General features: G+C 37.7%; 1 protein-coding gene across 6 annotated transcripts in view; it reads left to right on the top strand.

Annotated features, from left to right (window-relative positions):
• The window catches only part of grid2ipb (glutamate receptor, ionotropic, delta 2 (Grid2) interacting protein, b), a 37861-nt gene that overhangs the window by 5669 nt on the left and 10851 nt on the right, over positions 1 to 21341 (top strand). For 5 of the 6 annotated variants that reach the window (XM_079594853.1, XM_079594856.1, XM_079594854.1 and 2 more), the window contains exons 5-13: positions 6155 to 6424; positions 12779 to 12864; positions 13573 to 13642; positions 15614 to 15907; positions 17549 to 17700; positions 17789 to 17914; positions 18991 to 19073; positions 19172 to 19316; positions 20150 to 20463. In XM_079594853.1, coding sequence (XP_079450979.1) covers positions 6155 to 6424; positions 12779 to 12864; positions 13573 to 13642; positions 15614 to 15907; positions 17549 to 17700; positions 17789 to 17914; positions 18991 to 19073; positions 19172 to 19316; positions 20150 to 20463 — 1540 coding nt within the window. The remainder of the gene's footprint in view (positions 1 to 6154; positions 6425 to 12778; positions 12865 to 13572; positions 13643 to 15613; positions 15908 to 17548; positions 17701 to 17788; positions 17915 to 18990; positions 19074 to 19171; positions 19317 to 20149; positions 20464 to 21341) is intronic. The other variant, XM_079594857.1, reaches the window with a different exon arrangement.

Here is a 21341-nt window from a genome sequence, read left to right as displayed (position 1 = left end):
TTCAGATGTTTTCACTTAATTAGATGTTTGATTATAATACACCTTTAAAAAAATTTGGGGTCTGCATGATTTTTTTGCTTACCAAGGCTGTGTTTATTTGATCAAAAATAAGTGGAAAATTGTGAAATGTTATTACAGTTTAAAATAACTGCTTCCTATTTTAATATATTTTAAAATATAATTTATTCCTGTGATGGCAAAGCTAAATTTTCAGCATCATTACTCCAGTCTTCAGTGTCACATGATCCTTCAGAAATCATTCTAATATGCTGACTTGGTGCGTTACAGACAATTTATTATAGTAATATGACATTTCTTATTATTATCACAGTTAAAAACAGTTGTGCTGCTTAATATTTATATGAAAACCATGATGCATTTTTTATTCTTTGATAAAGATTCAAAACAAGAGCATTTATTTGAAGTCGAAATCTTTTGTAACATTATAAATGTCTTTACTGTAACGTTTGATTACTTTAAATGCATCCATGTTGAATAAAAGTTTTACTATCTTTCAAAAAATGGTATGAGAATGGTAGTGTATGCAGTTCTAAGAAATATTTGTATATTAGTTTTAGTTTGGTGAAGATATTTGATGTGCAAGATAAATCAAGTAAAAGATTTCAACTGTATATTACATTTTCACCTACGTCAAGTCAATTTATAAGGAAGAACATCATTAAGGTAATACAAAGTGTTTAATATCATGTTTGCTAAACAGAGACAAGCTATTTTCTCTGCACAGTAGGTGTTGTTCCTTTGTCTTATGAGATAATAACCTTTGTCACTGCGTGTAATCCTCTTTAGAGATGTGTCTGGTGAAGGGGAGTGAATGGGGATGTCACCATATGTTCAACAGCTTGGGGATCTTGAGTTCCCTGGGATTTTTGTACTACGTAATGCTAAATGTGCTGATGTTGAATAGATGGCATTTGTGAAAATAAATTAACCATCTGTATTGGACTGTTGGCACTTAGTATTTGTTATTCAGTATATTTTGATCCGTTACATTTGAACATTACCTGGGACGGATTTTAAGCATATCTGGGTAGATTAAAGGGGTGGTATAATGCCCTGTTCATAAGATGTGAAATAAGTCCCCAGAGTGTGTATGTGAAGTTTTAGCTCAAAATATATTTGTATATAGCATGTTAAAGTTGTCCCTGATTGAGGGTGAGCAAAAACGCACTTTTTGTGTCTGTCTCTTTAAATGCAAATGAGCTGCTGCTCCCGACACAGGGGGCGGACCTACAACAGCTTGTGTCCTTTTACCTCACTCACACAAAAACTTTTAGCCTTTTATGTTCAAACCGAAGTCAGAAAGATGGAGAGACTCTAGAAAAAGTGACAACATGAAGACAACATTTCTGAATGGTTAGTTGGTGAATTTATGTAGCTTATGTAGTTATCTTCTAGTCATTGATTAGCACATTCTGTCTTGATAATCTATAAATCACATTCCCGGGTGTGGAGTTTATGTCAATTTTAGGGTTCATGATGTCACTAACCCGGGAGGAATGGCGTGTAGTCCCTACCAGCTGTTTGTTGTAGTCCTTAAAAAGCAATTTTATAAAATAGAAAATGTCTCCCTTTGCTTTGAACTTTGAGCGTTGTAACTTTGCAGATGTTGTTTATGCTCAAACAGCAACATTACACACTTACTAAAGTTAGAAAAGTGAAATCATAATCAACCACCCCTTTAGTTTGCATTGGCCTACTAGGACATTTGCCAGCTCCTAAAACATTTGAGCTATGCTCTTTTAGTTGACAACAAATATGTATCTGGGTGCAATCATAATTTCTAGAAATCCCTCATTTAGGCCCCATTGGCAAGCCAGTTTAAGGTGTCATTGTCTATTGTGCCATCTTCAGTTTGAGTAGTTAACACAAGTTTGTTGTTATTCGTGATTCAGGAAACTGAATGCTTTGAAGGGAGAAAGATATTAGAGAACAAGAGTTCGGGTCGGTAAGATTTTTCACCAAGACTGCATTTATTTGAAATAAATAAATAACAATAATAATTGTGAAATATTATTATAGTTTACACTTTAAAATAACGGTTGAATATGTTTTAAAATGTAATTTATTCATGTGACAGCAAAGCTGAATTTTTTTCTGGGTCACACGATCCTTCAGAAATCATTCTAATTTGCTGATTTGGTATTCAAAAAAAATCTTATGATAATCATGTCGAAATGTTGAAAACAGCTGTGCTGCTTAACATTGTGGAAACAGTGATACATCTTTTTCAGTATTCTTTGATAAATAGAAATAACATCAGTTGTTAGAAATAGAAATCTTTTGTAACATTTTACCTGTTTTTATTGACACTTTTGATCAATTTAAGGCATCCTTGCTGAATAAAAGTATTCATTTCTTAAAAATAAAATCTTACTGATCCCAACCTTTTGAACAGTACTGTAGGCCTAATACAGTTTTTTATATACATTTAATATATTTGACCACTTACAGTAGCTTGTATCCTATAAGCCATACTATCCCCACCTACTGAAGTAGCATCACACATTATATGTGTACTTTTTTCTGGTGCAGATATGTGCACATGCAAGTTTCTTATTAGTTACTTGTAAGTTAACATACATTTTTATGTATACAATTATTAGACTACAAAATGGCTATTATAGTTGTTGAGGGCCAATTAATGTACAGTTTACCCAATTAAACACATGAATTGATAAATCATATCACACTGGTATCATTTAATCTTCTCTTTTAGACTCACATGGCAGTTTCTCTTCAGTGCTGATCTTCTGCAGGTCATTGTATTGAGGCAGCGGTCTCGACACAGTTGCAGTCAATGGTTCTTGATGGCTCTGGGGCTTTTCAGTTGGGTTAAAGTGACACTCATTGTTCTAAATATATCGTTTAAGTAGTCACTTCACTTTCATCTGGTTCTGAGTCATGATACACTTAAAGATGAGTTGCTTTGGGTGAGAACGTTTCATTTAACTTTAATATCATTCATTGATCTATCTAAATGGAATTTATTTTGCAGTATTTTGCTGAGAACATGATCGTGATAATAATTTGATATGTTGATTCATCTGCAGAATGGTTATGAAATGGTTTTTTGTCTTTGCCATGAAACTTTACGTCTAAGATTTTAACTGGTCATATAAAAAAGGTTTGTGTTCATGTTGGGCCAATGATATTTAGTTTAGAGATGTGTGTCATTTTTGGATTACAGTGAACTGAAACAGAATTCATAATCATTTTGTAATTGTGCAGTCAGAGTATGTAATTAAAATATTAAAACAGAGCTACTCATATTAACCTTTTCTCAAAATGTCCCATTCAAGTGTATGTTTTCTTAATGCAATTTGGTTAGAAAATAGACAGAGCATGGCACTGTCTGACCCCCTTAAATAAATTTCACTTTACAAATGCAAATTCCGTCTTTCTGAGAAGCTCAATAAATGTTAATGCACTGGTGTATGCTGTCATTCAGAATACTCATGCTAGTGCTGTAGTATTAAGGTTTGTAGTGGCCTGTTGAGGCACTTAATGCTTTATTTATTCTTGTCTGCTGTCTGAAACCGCTGCCATTAATGCAGCGATTGTTGCGCCACCATAATAATGTGAACCTGAGGCAACTCTTCTCTCTAGAATTGTCTAATGGTGTGTTTTTGTCAATACTGTCGCCCAGGCAATGGGGAGAGACAAATGTTATTGTGAAACTGTATCATTTTAAATCATATTTCCTGGTAAATGGTTATGATTGCATAGTACCTACAGATAGTACAGAATAATAGAGACTGTGCTTATAAAACTGAGTTGTGAACACCCCCCGATAATCTTTTTTTCCCCTTGGTCGAACATTATTAAAGTTAGAGCTTATTTAGAGACTTAATCTTAGTCTCTGGCTTAGTGCAGGCGCTAATGGATCCGAATGTTGTATCTCGTAAATTACTCCACTAACTCGGGCGGTGCAGCGAAAAGAGGAGGCGTGTTTCGGCGCAAACGTTCCCTGGTGCTATTTTGCAGATTCAGAAAACAATTCCGCCACTGATCAGGAAAAACCTAGTCTAAAGACAGTGGCGCGTTGCGCGTGTTATTTATGATATTTTAAGGGCGCATGCTTGGCCATAATGTAGCGTGTGCACAACACGCATAGACTTTGATTCTCTCATCTACACAAACGCAGCAGTTTTCATTTTTGCAAATCATACATTATTACAAGGAAAAATATTAACACACAAGGGAAATCATTGTTGTGTCCATGAAGATGTGAAAAAATAAATCTAGCTTACACATTTACCCAAATTATTATACGCCTGTTTAACCAAAGCTAATTTGGGTGGGTTACTCCCATCCCCAATGTCACTTCTCGGTGTTTTACGGCCCTGGCAAGAACGTCGCTCTCCTCGGCTGTGAACCGCTCCTGGCGTTCGCCTGGCAAATCCGCCGTTAAAATAGCAATCCGCCAGGGAACTAGCGTGCCTGCTCATAAAAGGAATATGAGATGACACTCTGATTGGTTTATTTCACGTTACGCCAAAACCACACCTATGAATAATGTAGCTACTTCAGACCAACCCATTTTAGATTTGCGTCGGGTGCAAGAGTAATTTATCCCGTCGGTATAATAGCAACAGCGCCCGAGATCCGCCCACAAAGTTACTTGCGCTTCGCGTTTGATACTTGCGTTTCAGATTGTTAAAATAGGGCCCTAAGTTGTCAATTTTTTGGATATACCAAAAAACTTTTTCAGCAACACCGGGTGATCGCGCAAGACTTTTGTGTTTGGCTCGAGGTCATGGTGCAAAGGACCCTAGGTTGAAATTACTCCGAACCATCCCTATAAGGGATAGTTCACCCAGAAATGAAAATTTTCATCATTTACTCTCCTTCATGTCATTCCAAATCTGTATGAAAACAGAAATATATATTTTGTTACAAAAATTCTCTTTGGGTGAGTAAATGATGACAGAATTTTCATGGATTATCCCTTAATATATATAGTGCACTTTATGTTAGCAGCTCTGATATGTTTAGTATTAAAATAGCTTATGTGAGACAGTCTGTGATATAAAGAAAAGTAAATAAATTACATTCAGTTTGTGTTTTTATTACCTATTAGCCTCATTGAATAAATAGTTTGTCAGTGACAATTATGGAGACCTAAACAAATATCAAGAGAATTTATACCATGACTCAGCGAAATGAATGTGATTTTTATTTGATCAACACAGAAATATTTTAAATGCAAATGTCAGTGCATCACCTTCAGAGAACAAAGCAGACAGAATTGCGCTGACGTTACACTCAAGGTTATTAAGGTTACATTTGCCGAGGTTTTTCAATGGGGGTCTTTTTACTGTTTCCCTGGTGGGTGGCATAACAGGCTTTTCCATAACCGCCAACGTTGGATAAATGTGACAAACATGGCCTTATTTTTATACTCCATCCTATAAAGGCGGAGCTATCAGAGTCAAAATTGTTTTTGCATCCTGTCAAATGTTTTCCCCAAACAGTTCAAATCGTTTCACTAATTTCAGTATGCGCTGAATCTCTTCAATTATATTTCGAATGTCATGCTATAAGTGAAAGAATTTGCAGTGTTGCATCTAAAATTTGATGCTCTTCCCAGAGAGCATGAAACATCACTAACAGCAAAAAGAGAATGAGGAATAAGGAGAGAGAGGAAGGGAGAGAGAGAGAGAGAGAGAGGGAGAGAGAGAGAGAGGCGGTAGTGTTATATACTCCCACACCTTTGCTATTGCTGGATTCTGGTATCTGTACCAGAGCTTCTGGAGTGGGAGTTTCAGATGAAGACGGTTCTCAGAGAGGCTGCTACAAGTTGGAATTCGATGAAAAATCTGGATGTCCTTCATTTCTTGGCTTACTTTGAGTTTTTTTTTTGTCTCTGTCACCCTTTCCTGTTCTCTATCCATCACTATTGAATACACTCATGGATTTTAAACAAGTGTCACAGTGATCCTCCTCATCTGAATGACTGCGTTGGACTCGAAACCGAAGCTTCTTCACTTTGATTCGTGATAGAAACCATTGGATGGGAAAACTGACTGGCTGAATTGAACTAGCAACCTTTAAAGAGTCTGAACGATAATGGCTCCTCGTAGCTGATTTAAACCTTTTTTCTCTGTTGCCTTCCTGTGACCATGTTTGCCAGGATCTTCATTCCCAAGAAGCATCGGCAGCGCTTTGATGAAGCCGTCTCTCAGAGTCTGCTCAACCGTGTGTGTCGTAGCAAGAGCCTTGGCGAGCCCCAAAACAGGCTCCGCCGGAGCCGAAGTCAAGACCACCACGAGCGTCCTCAAGGCTCGAAACGGGCCAGTTCTGTGCCCAGAGATACTGCAGATGACCCGGCCCAATCCGACCGTGGCCTTAGGAAGAGCACCACCATGGTTTCCAGCCACTATGTCACTGGAGCCAACCAGAGGTATGTATCATATGCCTTCTTAATGTGGTAGCTTTTCGATGTTCCTTTCGTGTTTCGAGGTTTCCTTTTCGATGACCTATTATTTTACGTATGAAAAAAATGTGTTGTTAGATTTCATCTTCCATGCTGTTTTGAAAAGACAATTTTATCCCAAAACACTGCAGGAAGTCTCCTCAAACGCACAGAACACTGTGTAATATGTGGGAGACTTTGTGTGTGGGTGGGTGAGAGAAGCACTATTGAGTTGTGTTTGTTTCTGTGCCTCATGCTTTCACACACACACATGCACACACACATGCACAGACTGTCCACATCACGAGCACTTTTTCATATGATGATCTAGTGCTTGAGTGTTTTATAATGCAGGATATTTAATCAGCTTATCACACTTTTTTGATCATTAAAATCGTGACTTAACCTAAATGGAAAATGGCCATCATATCACATTCAAGCCACAAGGCTGCTTATTTGAAATTCAATCAAAATAAAAGCAGATCCTCTTGTTGTTTGGTTTTTCCTCTTGTACATTTGCTTGTAATTGACATTTACAGTGTGCCTTTCTATATGATGTCATCAGTATTCTTTATTTGAGAATTGAAAATGCTGTCCCCTTACTGGGGAAGTATCAAGCAGAGTGTTCAGATTTATTAAATACTACAGCAAAAGTAGATCTGATGTGCTGACACCCTGTAGACTAGGCTATATTCCACACCTGCTCTTCAATAAATAATGCTTCCTTGGCTCAGTCCTTATGTAACCCCCATAGAGAGTTTTCTATTTTTTTAACGTGTCTTTGTGTATCTGTCATCCCCTTTCTAATCCGCCATCAGTGTTTGGTTCTAGCGGCCCATCTTTGTGTAAAATGGCACTGCGACAAGAAGCAAATGTTTCTATTGCTTTCCTTTATCTCTGTTTACTCAATGGTTCCAGTGTCGCCTTGAGGTGTTGCCACAGCAACTGCTAAGGCTAGCTTTACTCTAATGATGTGTCATAGGTTTTCTTTAAGAAGCAGGGAAATCGCATCTACAGTATATGGCCATTCAAGTGGTGCTTCGTTATACTTGTCTGTTTTGTTTAATATAGGTCATTATCATAAGAATAAGTTGCTATGAATCAGTATTTGGACGTTTGGCCTCTGAAATATGTTTGTCATTTACTGTCAATAAACAAACTAGGATCAGTTTTCATTAATGGAGCTTGTTTCATAAGTCTTGTACAGATTTAAAAATAGAGATTTTGAGTAAAACCTATTTCTAAGGACTTGAGTAGTGGCAAACAACCAGCAATTTATAACAACCATCCTAGAACTTCTTAGCAACCACAACTGCTCTTTTGAATTAAGCCAGTAAGCAACCACACAGAACACCCTATCAATGCCCTAGCAACCACCTAGAACACCTTAACAACCACAAAAAAGTCAAGTCACCTTTATTTATATAGCGCCTTTTACAATGCATATTGTTTCAAAGCAGCTTTTACAGTGATAACAGGAAAATAATGCAACAAAGCTTGTTTCAGCTGTACAGCAGATCTAGAAGGAAATAGCGATATAATCCAGCTTAAGTAAGTTCAATGATGGTTAATTTTCCTTGTAAAAAAGTGATTAATTTAGTTCATTTATATATATAGCCTCTCTTGAGAATACAGTGATGTCATCGTCCAGCTCAGTTCAGTTCTCATATAATGGTGCCAATGGAGGCAGGTAGAGCCCGAAGCCATTTGTTTCGAGAATAATGGCTGGCTAATGAAGTTATTGGCTGGCTAGCCGGCTCAGCCAAAACCTAAATGGCTGCTGCAGCCGCCAAACCTTTCATAGCTGCAAATGGCTGAAGCTACCACTTCAGGTCTACAGATGTCTATGTTATACTTTTGTTGAATTTATGAGAAATCTACAGACGCAAACAGATGAAGTGTAGTAAAATAAAGACCTAAATGTGTATTTCGGACTTTTTTTCACCACAAGTCTGAAAGAAGACATGTTATTGAAGACAAATATCCAAAAATCTCAAAATTGACCAGTAAAAAAAAACTATGTTTTTGCCTGCCGTGTCTCGCCTTAATATAAACAGTATTCAGTATTCAGTATTCATTATATATCAGTATTATTTTGGACAAAGTTTTGCACATTTCACTTCAATGTACACTGAAGCATGCGTCGTGAATTATCAATGTGGAAACGGTGGTTTGTTACTGCAGTAATATCACGTTCAGTGCTATAAATCTCTCCGTTCCAGAATATTTGGTTTATAACATCAATCTTTGATTCAGGTGTTTGTGCAACAGTGCCCTGAAGATTTAACAAAAGTCTGGGTAGGCCTAAGTTAAAAAAAAAGTAAGTAGGAATTATGAAAGTATGTGAGAAGGGAGATCAAAATTACCTTGCTTGCTTCTTTCCGCCATTTCACCTCAGTGCGAGAAAAAAATGCATCGCTTCTTCTGTACGGAAAACGAGCAATTTTAATTGGTCGTCAATTCACTGTGAGTCTGTGTATCGTAGCAACGAGCACAAGACTGTGCTGTTATGAATCCAGTGGGAAAGTAGATCTTGTGTATTGTTTATATATTTAGTGTGTGTATGTCTCTATGTGATAGAATTATAATTTTTATTCAAATAATTCTAGCCGGCTCAGCCAAACTTTATCAGATGGCGGCTCAATTTGGCTTACGAAATTATTGGCTGGCGGCGGCTGAAATTCTAAATGACGCAAATGGCGCAAATGGCGGCGGCTTCGGGATCTAGAGGCAGGTCAATAATATTGTTGAACCAAAGGTGACAGTGGCAAGGAACCAAAACTACATCAGGTGACAGAATTGAGAAAAAAGAAACTTGGGAGAAACCAGGCTCAGTGGGGGGGGGCCAGTTCTCCTCTGGCTAGCGAACGAACAGTGTATGATTATGATTCAGGAAGCAGTACAGGTCAGAAGTCAGAATGTATTGGAACATTCAGAATATTATCCAGTTCCATCTGGTTGAAGATCGGAGTCACGCCGGTATGGAGACGAGTTTGTTGTTGAGAATCAGTGCCGTTGGCTGTCGTGTTGATGAGGCCTTCAAAGGGGAGAGTCTAGTTGACACATCTCTGCTGACACTTCAGGGATGTGGTCGTGTCTAGGCACAGGTCCAACATCTGATCTAGATATGGAGTAAACATTAGTGTAGATGCCATTCTTCTTATGATGTAACAAGTACTCTCAGGTTTAATGGGAAGTGTTCCCGGTTCCGGCTGACCTAGTTTATGCAGCCTAACAATCATATAACTGATTTGAATAATAGAAATGTATAATGTTCTATGTGTATGGCAGGCTAAAGAGATGTGTTTTTAGTCCAGATTCAACTTGACAGAGTGTGTCTGCCTCTCGAACAGACTATTCCAAAGTCTATGTGCTAAATAGGAAAAGGATCTACCGACTGCAGTTGATTTTGATATTCTAGGACTAGGTATTATTCACTGGCCAGAGTTTTGAGATCGCAATAGATGTGAAGGACTATTGTGCGTTAAGCGCTCGCTCAAGTACTGGGTAGCTAAACCATTTAGTGCTTTGTAAGTAATCAGCAATATTTAAAAATGTATACGTTGTTTAATAGGCAGCCAATGCAGTGTTGACAGAACAGGGCTAATAAGGTCATACTTCCTGGTTCTGGTAAGAACTATAGCTGCTGCTTTTTTGACAAGCTGGAATTTGTTTATTATGCGTCCAGAGCAACCACCCAATAGAGCATTACAATAATCAAGCCTTGAGGTCACGAATGCATGAACTAACTGTTCCGCATTTTTAGTTTTAAAACATAAGTCGTTGTGGCGAGCAGGACGAGGTCGAGGGACGTGAGAGAGCGGCGCGAGACCGGTGGCGTGATTAATGATGAACGACACCTGCGCGACGCACCGGTCTCGTGCCGCTCTTTCACGTCCCTCGACCTTGTCCTGCTCGCCACAGTCGTTATTTACCGTAGATATATTTTTAAGATGGAAGAATACGGTTTTACAGATGCTAGAAACGTGGCTTTCAAATGAAAGATTGGTATCAAAGAGCACACCCAGGCTCCTAACTGACAACGAAGACTTGAAAGAGCAGCCATCAAGTGTTATACAGTATTCTAGGTTACTACGTGCAGAGTTTTTTTGTCCAATAATCAGAAATTCTGTTTTTTTTTCAGAATTAAGTTGTAGGAAATTACTAGTCATCCCATTTTTATATCAGCTGTGCATTCTGTTAATTTTGTGAATTGTTAAGTTTCGTCGTGAAGAAATATAGAGCTGAGTATCATCAGCATAAAACGAATGCCATGCTTCCTAATGATATCTCCCAAGGGTAGCGTGTCTGTACATGCAATGGTCCTAGTACTGAGCTTTGCGGTACTCCATACTGAACTTGTAAAGTTTTAGATTTCTTTAGAACAACACCACGACAACTGCTCTTTTGACTTGAGCCTTTAAGTAACCACCTAGCAACCACACAGAACACCCCACCAATGCTTTAGCAACCACCCAGAACACTCTAGCAACCACAAAGTAACACCATTGCAACACCATGCAACTTTTTTGAATTGGGCCAGAAAGAAACCACCCAGAACACCCCATCAAAGCCCTAGCAACAACCTAACACACCCACAAAACAACACCTTGGCAACTGCTCTTTTGACTTGAGCCAGTAAGTAAGTAACCACCTACCTACCACACAAAACACTACAGTAATGCCCTAGAAACCACCTAGAATGCCTTAGCAACCGCAAAACAACACATTGGCAACTGTTTTAACTCTGGCCAGCAAGAAACCACCCAGAACACCCTAGCAACCGTAAAGCAACCCCTTGGCAACTGCTCTTTTGACTTGGAAGTAACCACCTAGCAACTACATAGAACGCAACCGCAATGCTCTAGCAACCACACAACGGTAAAGCAACACATTGGCAACTGTTTTGTTGCAATCAAAGCCCTAGCAACAACATAGAACACCTTAGCAACCGCAAAACAACACCTTGGCAACTGTTTTGATTTGGACCAGTACGAAACCACCCAAAGCACCCCATTAAAGCTCTAGCAACAACACAGAACACCTTAGCAACCACAAAACAACACCCTGGCATCTGTTTTTACTTGGATCAGTAAGAAACCTCCCAGAACACCCAATCAAAGCTCTAGCAACAACATAGAACACCGTAGCAACTGCAAAATAACACCTTGGCTTCTGTTTTGACCTGGGCCAGTAAGAAACCACCCAGAACACCCAATCAAAGCGTTAGCAACAACATGGAACACCTTAGCAAACACAAAACAACACCTTGGCAACTGTTTTGACCTGGGTCAGTAAGAATCCACTAAGAACAACCATCAAAGCCCTAGCATAGAACATCTTGGGAACTGTTTCGACCTGGGCCGGGTTTCCTGATAACGATGTATTTTAGCTCTTAAGAGCGCTCTCTACGTGCAAGGTTACGAAGGTTACAAGGCTATGTGCTACTTAAGAGTCGCTGTCCATTTGTGAAGTGCTGAAATATAACATTATATGGAATCGTATTCTGAACGTTTAACCTAATAATCGTCATCTATTGTGGATTAGCAATCAAGACAAGTCTATATAAACCTACAGGCGGAGGCACTGACAAAATGGCTGAAAAAAAAAAAGAAAGAAGAAAAGATACCTTTCAAAAAGATGAAATTAAAGAGTGCCCTTACTTAACAGGGAGGAAGACTGCATGGGACCACATGATGGCCAACCAAGAAATGCCCTATACATGGCTGGTTTTCGTGCACGTCAGCAAGTCATTGACAGATTTTTTTTTATTCATCCCATTTTGCCCAGTCTTTGAAGCATATTTCCCACATTACTTCTTTTAAGAATTGTTTTGTTCATTCATTTAATTTAGTTTTCTTACGATGCACTTGGGGATTTACGATTACTCCAGAGCACTCGTAGATCCACGAAGATTTTCAAGTGCTACTTAAGTTACGATGCTTTTGGGAAACAGACCATAATATTAAGATCAGTTGTATGATCGTTTTTACGAACTTCTTAGGCTTACGATGCTTTTGGGAAACGCAGCACTGGGCCAGTTAGAAACCACCCAGAACACAAATCAAAGCCCTAGCAACAACATAGAACACCTTAGCAACCCCAAAACAACACCTTGGCAAATGCTTTGTCTTGGGACAGTAAAATCACCCAGAACACCTTAGCATGTGTGAAAAAACCCACTCACAGCACCTTAGCAACTACATAGCAACCGCACACTACACCCTAACAATGTGGCAGTTTTGCACATGTTCTTCAGAAAGTGTAAGAATCTAAGTATTGTATATTACCACACCTACAGTCAGTCAATATTGTCAGTAATCCCTCTTTTACTTCCTGCAGAACAATCCGTGTGTACCGGGGTAAGAAGAGTTTTGGCTTTACTCTGAGAGGTCATGCTCCTGTGTGGATCGACTCCGTAATGGCAGGTGCGTATGAACTTGTGATGAATAACGATAAGCACTTGCTACCTTTCAGTACTTATCAGAGTGAAAAGAGACCTGACTCGCAGGGGAATCAGGCTTTTCTTTTTCTCAAGGTTTCTGATCTGATGCAGAATTATACATCCTGGGATACAGAACTAGCGCTAGAATACATTTTTACCATCATATTTTTGCCACCAGAATTTGTGGGATGTTGAGGGTCATATCGCTGTAGACGATATAAAAAGGCACATGGAAAGCACAGCTGTGGTCAGAGGCTTGTTTTCAAGGGGGATGTAGTGTTTTTTTTGGTGCATTGTGAAAAAGGAAGGAGTGGGCTGTTGTACTAATGAACAAGCTTTGGGTACATTTGTACTGAAGTCTGCACAATTGTACGTTGCGAGTGGAGAGAGGGCGGTAAGTGTGTGAGGGTCTTTATGACGATATTCGCCCACTGCAGGCCTGTGCTGAGGCTAGTTAACACTGACTCAGCCACCCTGCTTATGAAAACAAGTAGGAGTCCAGCATCGTGATGAGAAAACAGATTACACACCCTCTCAGACCCTTTGACGGAGTATCTTGTAGTGTTTTAATTACAAACAATCACAAATGGCAGCAGTATTACACATTCGTAAGATTCACTACTTGTGGGTGTGTTTATTATTTACTGTATGTGTTTTTATTCTCAGTCACAAACCCTTTTTCCCATTACAGGTAGTCCAGCTGAGGCGTGTGGCCTTAAACCGGGAGACCGCATATTGTTCCTCAATGGCCTAGACATGAGGTGTGTTTATTTTTCTCATGTTTTGATGATGCTTTAAAAGTTGCATGGCAGTGAAGTGTTATTACAGTAGATACTGTGGTAAATGTACAATTACTGTTCATTGTTTCATATCACTTGAGGGGTAGATATTATTTCCTATTACATTATTAGCTTTGCCATCAAGCTTAATATACTTAAGAATTTAAGAAATTAAATGGCCTCAAAGTAGTTAAGTGATTTCTCAGAAACATAATCAAGTTAACCTAATGTGTAGCAATTTCACAAAACCCAACCATTTTTTTATTTTTTGGGTTTCGGGTCAGTAAGGTTTTGAAATAAATTAATACTTTTATTCAGGAAGGATGCATTAAATTAATCAAAAGTGACAGTAAAGACATTTATATTGTTTCAAAATATTTACAAAAATGTTTATTTGAACTTCCTATTAATTAAAGAAATTATGAAAAAAAAAATGCATCTTGGTTTCCACAAAAATGTTAAGCAGCACAACTGTTTTTAACACTGATAATAGTAAGAAATACAACAAACAAGATTTTTTTATATATATATACAGAGTAATGGCTGCTGAATATTCAGCTTTGATCAGGAATAAATTACATTTTAAAATATATTAAAATAGTGATATTAATATATATATATTAAATCAGCCTTGGTGAGCATAAGAGACTTCTTTCAAAAACATAAAAAAAATCTGACTGACTCTTGAATGGTAGTGTCACTATTTGCAAGTAGATGTAACTCAAATGAGCCATTTAAATAGTGTTTTAACTAAATTTCAATTGGCAATGGAGTTAAACATTAATTGGGGCAGGGAGTTTTCATCTCCCAGCATGCGTTGTGTGCGGCTGGATGATAATATTTTTATTTTATTTAATAATATTTATTTTTCACATGTTCATTTGTTGGGAAAGACAAGTAATACATACACCTTTTAGTACTTCATGTGATTGTTAACTTATATGAGGATTTGAAGGGAGGTATTTTGAGGGTTAACAATGTTGTTTTGAGTAAAGCTGTTAGTTAGGTCAGAAACAAACAAGCTATTATTAAATTTGCTGTATTCATAATTTCATATTATACATTTGTATTATGCATTCTGCTCCTTAACAAACCTTTGTTGATTTAGGCCTAAATGTAAATCCCTTTCCTGCGGCCATGATTTAGCTGCTTCTTGGCTGTGTACTTAATCTCAAGAGCACAGCAATTTACCCGACTACTGTAGATGCTCAAGTTCATGCTGCCTCTGGGGGAATGACAAACACTGAATTATGCCAATAATTTTTTTTCCACCAACACCAAGTGTACAAAATGTACATATATGCATAAGTATTAATTAAAAAAAGATGCTACTTGCACCCCATTTTGTCCCATATTATAATCCCTCTCTGATCTGTACAGATGTACAAATGTCTATGAATCTTTATTTAATCTATTAATATTGAATTAATGGAATTAGTTGGTTGATTTTAAGTAAATAGTTAACGGTTTAGATGCTTTCGGTACGCCAAAATTGTATGTTTTTGTGTCTATGCATGCAAACATAAGTAAACGTATAACCACACTTATGTAAAATACATACAAATACTAATGAGATCACTTTGTTAAAATAAATCAGTTATGGTTTGAATACTAAAGATCTTTATATATGAGTTAATTAAACAATAATAATTTGTAAATTACAGTGACAATGAATGCCTATAAATGTATGAACAATCTAGAGGCTACAATAAAAACTATGATTTAGCTATTTTGCAGGTGATTCATAATGCTTAAAAGTATTATAAAATGCTTCCTAACATTATGTTATATGATTTTATATTATTAAAGTTAATTAAATAATTAAAAATATAATTTAAGTTTGATTTTAACAAAACCTTGAACAAAGACTATTGAAGAACAAGATGCATCAATGCTAATAGTTATTCATTATTTATTCAAATTACACATGAATTATATTCAATGCACATTTAGGAACTGCTCCCATGAGAAGGTGGTGTCCATGCTGCAGGGCAGTGGTGCCATGCCCTCTCTCGTGGTGGAAGAGGGCCCTGTAGACTATCCGCTGTCAGATTCGGAGCCGGAGGAGACCCCCACCATCCAGCGCTCACGTTCCCCGGCCCTCAGCTCCCTGCAGTGGGTGGCCGAGATCCTGCCTCCCAGCATCCGTGTGCACGGCCGTACCTTCAGCCAGCAACTTGAACACCTCCTCACCCTACAAGAAAGATACACCATTTGCAAAGCTCTGGAGACATTCTTCCAGCACAGGTCAGGTCAAAATTCATAATGACTTGAGTGGGAGAAGACACATGACTTAGTTGAGGTTGGCAGCACTGAGATTAAAAACAGTCTTGTCTAAGTTGTTTTAGTACCAACTTCGACCTTAACAACAGTATTGTGTATACACGTCAAAAGCTTGGAATAAAAAAAAAAATAATTATGTTGTCGATAGAAGTTTCTTATGCTCACCAAAGCTGCATTTATTTGATAAAAAATACAGTAACAACAGTAATATTGTGAAATATTATTGAAATTTTGTACAAAAAGTTGTAATTTGTATTTTAAAATGTGATTTATTTCTATGAGGGCAAAGCTGAATTTTCACCATCATTACTCCAGTCTTCAGTGTCACGTGATCCTTCAGAAATTATTCTAATATGCTGATTTTGTGCTCATGAAACATTTCTTATTATCAATGTTGAAAACTTTTTTTTTTTTGTAAAAATTAATAGTTTTATTCAGCAGGGATACATGACTGTAAAGATAACTTTATATTCTTCCAAAAGATTTCCATTTCAAGTAAATGGTGTACAAAAAAAATGTATCATGATTTCCATAAAAATGTTAAGCTGCTAAAACTATTTTCAACATTGATAATAATTTGAACCAATATTAATAATGGAGCAGCAAATCAGTATATTAGTATGATTTCTGAAGGATCATGTGACACTATAAACTGTAATGGCTGCTGAAAATTCAGTTTTGCCATCGCAGGAATAAATTACATTTTAAAATATACTAAAATAGAAAACATTTTAAATTGTAATAATATTTCACAAATTACTGTTTTTACAGTATTTTTTATATTTTTGCAGCCTTGGTGAGCATAAGAGACTTCTTTCAAAAACATCAAAGAATCATAATGTCACAGACGGATGATGATGATGATTAAGATGAGGTGTAGAGCATGAAAATGAATTTTATTTAACAAAAACAAATTAGCATAATCCAAATTTAAGGATAATCCAAACAGAAGAAGAGCAACGTAACAGCGTGTATCACACAAACAACAGCAAACAATGAGGAACTGAAACAATGAGGAACTGAAACAGAGGGCATTATATACATTAGAACAACTAAACTACTGAGGGGCAGGTGTGCTCTAATAAAAAAAAAAACAATGAATTACCATGACAACCAGTGACAAGCGGGAACATAGGAACACAGGAAACAAAGAGAAACAAACCAAAACACAGACAAAACGTGACAATTATTCCAAACTTAAATTTCTTTTAGTTAGAGGAGTCATTGTATTTTATAGGTATGACTGTACTAGTGACCAATGCAATTGTTTGTCCAAAAATATACAATGAGAAATGTGTTAACCAATTCTAGGCAACAGAGCTAATTGACATTCGTAGACTGTAACCACCTTTCCGTGTGATTACAAATGTCATAGCACGCTTTTCCCACAGCGAGGGATTTTCTGCAGCTTGGCAGCAGAAAGGCAAATGTGAGAAGCATTCAAAAATAGCTTCAGCCTCAAGCACAAATAGATAGGCCTACTCATAATCAGAAACAATCTGTGGTTTCTTCCATATTTAATAAATAACGCTCGCCGGTGCGACTGCTTGCTGAGAGAGCAGCCCAATTATTTCTAAAATGGCTCCCTCTGTTGCATGTAAACAGGAATGTGGACACGCTCATTGTAGATGTGTTTCCTGTGCTGGACACTCCTGCCAAGCAGCTGATTTGGCAGTTTATATACCAGCTGCTGACCTACGAGGAACAGGAACACTGCAAGAGCAAGATCGCCCGCTTCCTGGGCTTCAAGATTGCAGGTTAGCCGTGAGTCCACGGTGTGAATGTCATCCCTCTAGTGGCTTTCTGTCCTGAATGCATTGTAATTGTTCATGTGTATTACTGCAGAACCAGAGACAGGTCCAGAAACACACAAACGGAGCAGCTCCATGCGAGTGTCAGGTACCTCTCACAAAAACAATGTGAGAGAGAGAAGCTCGGATGACTGCATTATCGGCACTCACCTTGGAATGGGTATGTCATTTTCCACTTGTCAGTGTGCTGGGTTTTAATTGATGAGCAGGGTGCAAAATGAACCTTTCCCACACTAAACATTTACAAAAATAATATAATATAATAATATATAGAAGACTCTATACTATACTCTATACATGCTCACTGCATGTGTTAATGCAAGGATGCATTTATTTGATCAAAACATACAGTAATAAAAATATATTGACATGTTATTACAAAGTTTAAGTATGATTTTTTCCTGTGATGGCAAAGCTTTGAGCAGTGACTCTTCAGTGTCACATGATCCTTCAGAAATCATTCTAATATACTGATTTGGTGCTCAAAAAACATTTCTTATTATCATCAATGTTGAACACAGTTGTGCTGCTTAATATTTTTGTGGAAACCATTACACGTATATTAGGGATTATTTGATAAATAGAAAGTTCAAAAGAGCAGCATTTATTTGGAAAATGTTTTTACTTTCACTTTTGGTCCATTTAATGCATCTTTGCTGAATAAAAGCGTTAATTTCTCTCAAAAACTTCTAACCTCATCCTTTTGAATGGTAGTGTAATTTATTATTATTTTGATTTCCTTTGAATTATTTAGATTTTCCCCTTGCATACATGAGATAAGCTAGTCTCAATGCCTCTATGAAACTACATGCGTCTCAAAAAAAGTCAAAACCGACATTTCATTTACTCGCCAAAATCACTTTTTACTCCCATTTGATGATTGTTCATTTTGGATCCTGCTGATAATATGATATAACTAATATAGTTTATATAGAATACTGTATCTGCTACTACGCATCGCTTCATTTTAACATTTGTTCAGCTATAGCCATGCCATTCTGTCACTCTTGTGGGATAAACAAGCAGTCTGAACTCCTCTCAGTCATGTTTATGATTCACCAGCATCTATTAGGAAATAGTTATAAACTGCTTGCCAAGCGCTGTGCGCCTCTCATCCGCCCCCCTTCCAGAGCTACTGCTAAAGCTCACTGCCCTCAGTCTCTTTTTAGCTCTTAAAGGGCAGGCGGCTTTCAGTGCACATGCTCTGTTTCTGGACTGGCTCTCTCTGTGTCTCAGGAACATTCACTGACCCTGTGACTCCAGAAGAAAGACAGTGTGGGGATGGGACTTCCTTCCCAGAGTCCCCAGATCTCGACCACGTGGGTACCATTTACTGCTCATCCGCAATTCATTGCACGGTCATCACTGCTATTATGAAATCATGCCTAGTCTCATCTAACCACGCCCCAACCCGTAGATGTCAGGAGTGTACACGGAGCTTGGGAACGTCTATCCCGGGAAGAGCAACCAATCTCTCCAGAGTCACTCCTCACCCAGGGCTGTCGGCTTGGGCCACGCTGAGAACAATACATACACTTTGTCTTTCTCGCATAATAACGCAGGTATTCTGAGCTTACTCTGACATCCACAATTGTCACATGGTGCCTCAGATAAAGAGACGATATAGAATCACAATATTGGCTGCGTTAGGACCTGTGTGACCATTTGACACTAAATGTGCTTGCTTATGTAGATAATTTAAGATTTTAACACAGGGGTTTTCAAACTCGGTTCCAGGGAGCCATAAGGGACTGCAAGGTGTTTTTTTTTCTTTGAAAGAATTTAAAAGAATTATAAAATATACTTATTTCAAACTAAGTTAACACACAGCTTTTTAATTAAATATCTTTTTTGCATAATTTCTTTAATATTATTGTTTTATCTCTGCTTTATAAAGACTAGTTGGTTGTTATTAACCGTAATTATATTATTTTATTGACAACACTATATTTTAAAGGTGATAATTTTTTGGGGGAATATTATAAGTTGGCAGAAAAAAATGGATTAGGGTAAATATTTATCGTGATAATTATTATACACATTTTTTTTTTCAATTTTGAATCTTTCTCTTCAGAATTATACTCTAGTTCTAGTATTAAAAGTGGGTTTAAAAAATAAATAAATAATAAGTTTTAAAAAATCCAGGTAATATTCTAATACAGTAGTTGTTTTGCTGAAGTATAATGACAATATAAAAAAGGTTACAAGTACAAGTTCCTTACAAGTAGCGCCGTGGAATCAACAAGTTTGAAAATCCCTAATTTAATGTATGTATGTTTTAGTTTGTGTTTTTTTTTTGTCAATTGGAAACTTTTTAGAACATTTAGTAATATCTCTCATAGTATTCCTGTGTATTATTTATAAAATGTTCCTCATGATTTCGTTCATTTTGCAGGGAGCCGTAAGTCAGGCCTCTCTCTTTCATGGACTGAACCCATACCTGGCTCTCAGTATGATCCTTACCAGCAGACTGTCCCTTCTCCAGACAGTGTGGAGTCTAATCCTTATGTTAGTTTGGATAGTCCCCCTGTCTCCCCCCTGCCTTCCGATGAACCTAGTCCTCTGCCCCAGCGTAGGAAGCTCTTCACCTTCTCACGCCCACCTCGCAGTCGAGACACAGACAAGTTCCTGGATGCTCTGAGCGAGCAGTTGGGCCACCGGGTCAATATCGTGGATGACTTTAAGGGAGGAGAGAATGACTATGAGGAGGTTAGTGTCAGACACAGAAAGATTTATTTTTTTAATTTTCAGATTGGTAACCTGAAATTTGCGGGTTCGATTTTCAATACTGGCAGGAAATGACTGAAGTGCCCTTAAAGGGATATTTCATCGCTGGAAAGATGAATGTGTATTTGAATTGGGTCATTTATGTAGTAGAAATATGAAATTATTTTAGAAGTTGGTGCCTTCTAGACTGAGAAAAGCCAGAAAATGTATTTTTGGCTCATGTGGATGAAAGACAACAACTCCCAGAGTGCACTTGCTTCGCTGCCCTGACACTCCCAAGCCACACCTACCGGTTACAGAGGGCAGTATCGGAAGAAATGATACAACTAGGCTACTAGTTGACGCGAAACTGAAAAGACGCCGTTTTATTTTTAGTCTCCGTGACGATTTAGTTGATAAATTAATTTTAATACTGATCGGATTTATATCCGTTTTGCGAAAAACCCCTATGGGCGGGTTGAAAACATGTGGAACCAGCTCCTACTACTGGCTGTAGTCTCTAGCCTCTGGCCAAAAAAGCCTCCGATGACGCTAAATGACAATTTTTGCGTCATCGGAGGTCTTTTTCCAGACATACAATACAGAAATCTCTCGTCTCAGGGGGACATGAGGGAGGGAAGCACGGTCATTCGTAAATACTACCGGGTTTCTACTGATACAAATCTTAATGCTAATCGGTGAAGGCTCCCAATCACTCCCCGTGCACTGCAGTGAACTATTATTTTATTTTTTTATTATTATTATTTGTTTTTAAATCTCTTGTCCTATGTAGGGTCACATTTCTGATTTTTGATTTATTTGTTGTTTTTGCAAGAGCATTATATACATTTATGTACCATGATGTTTTTTTAAGCCCTAAT

Source organism: Phoxinus phoxinus, assembly GCF_949152265.1.
Source record: "Phoxinus phoxinus genome assembly, chromosome: 21".
Lineage (NCBI taxonomy): Eukaryota > Metazoa > Chordata > Actinopteri > Cypriniformes > Leuciscidae > Phoxinus > Phoxinus phoxinus.
This window is presented reverse-complemented; position numbering and strand designations above follow the sequence as displayed.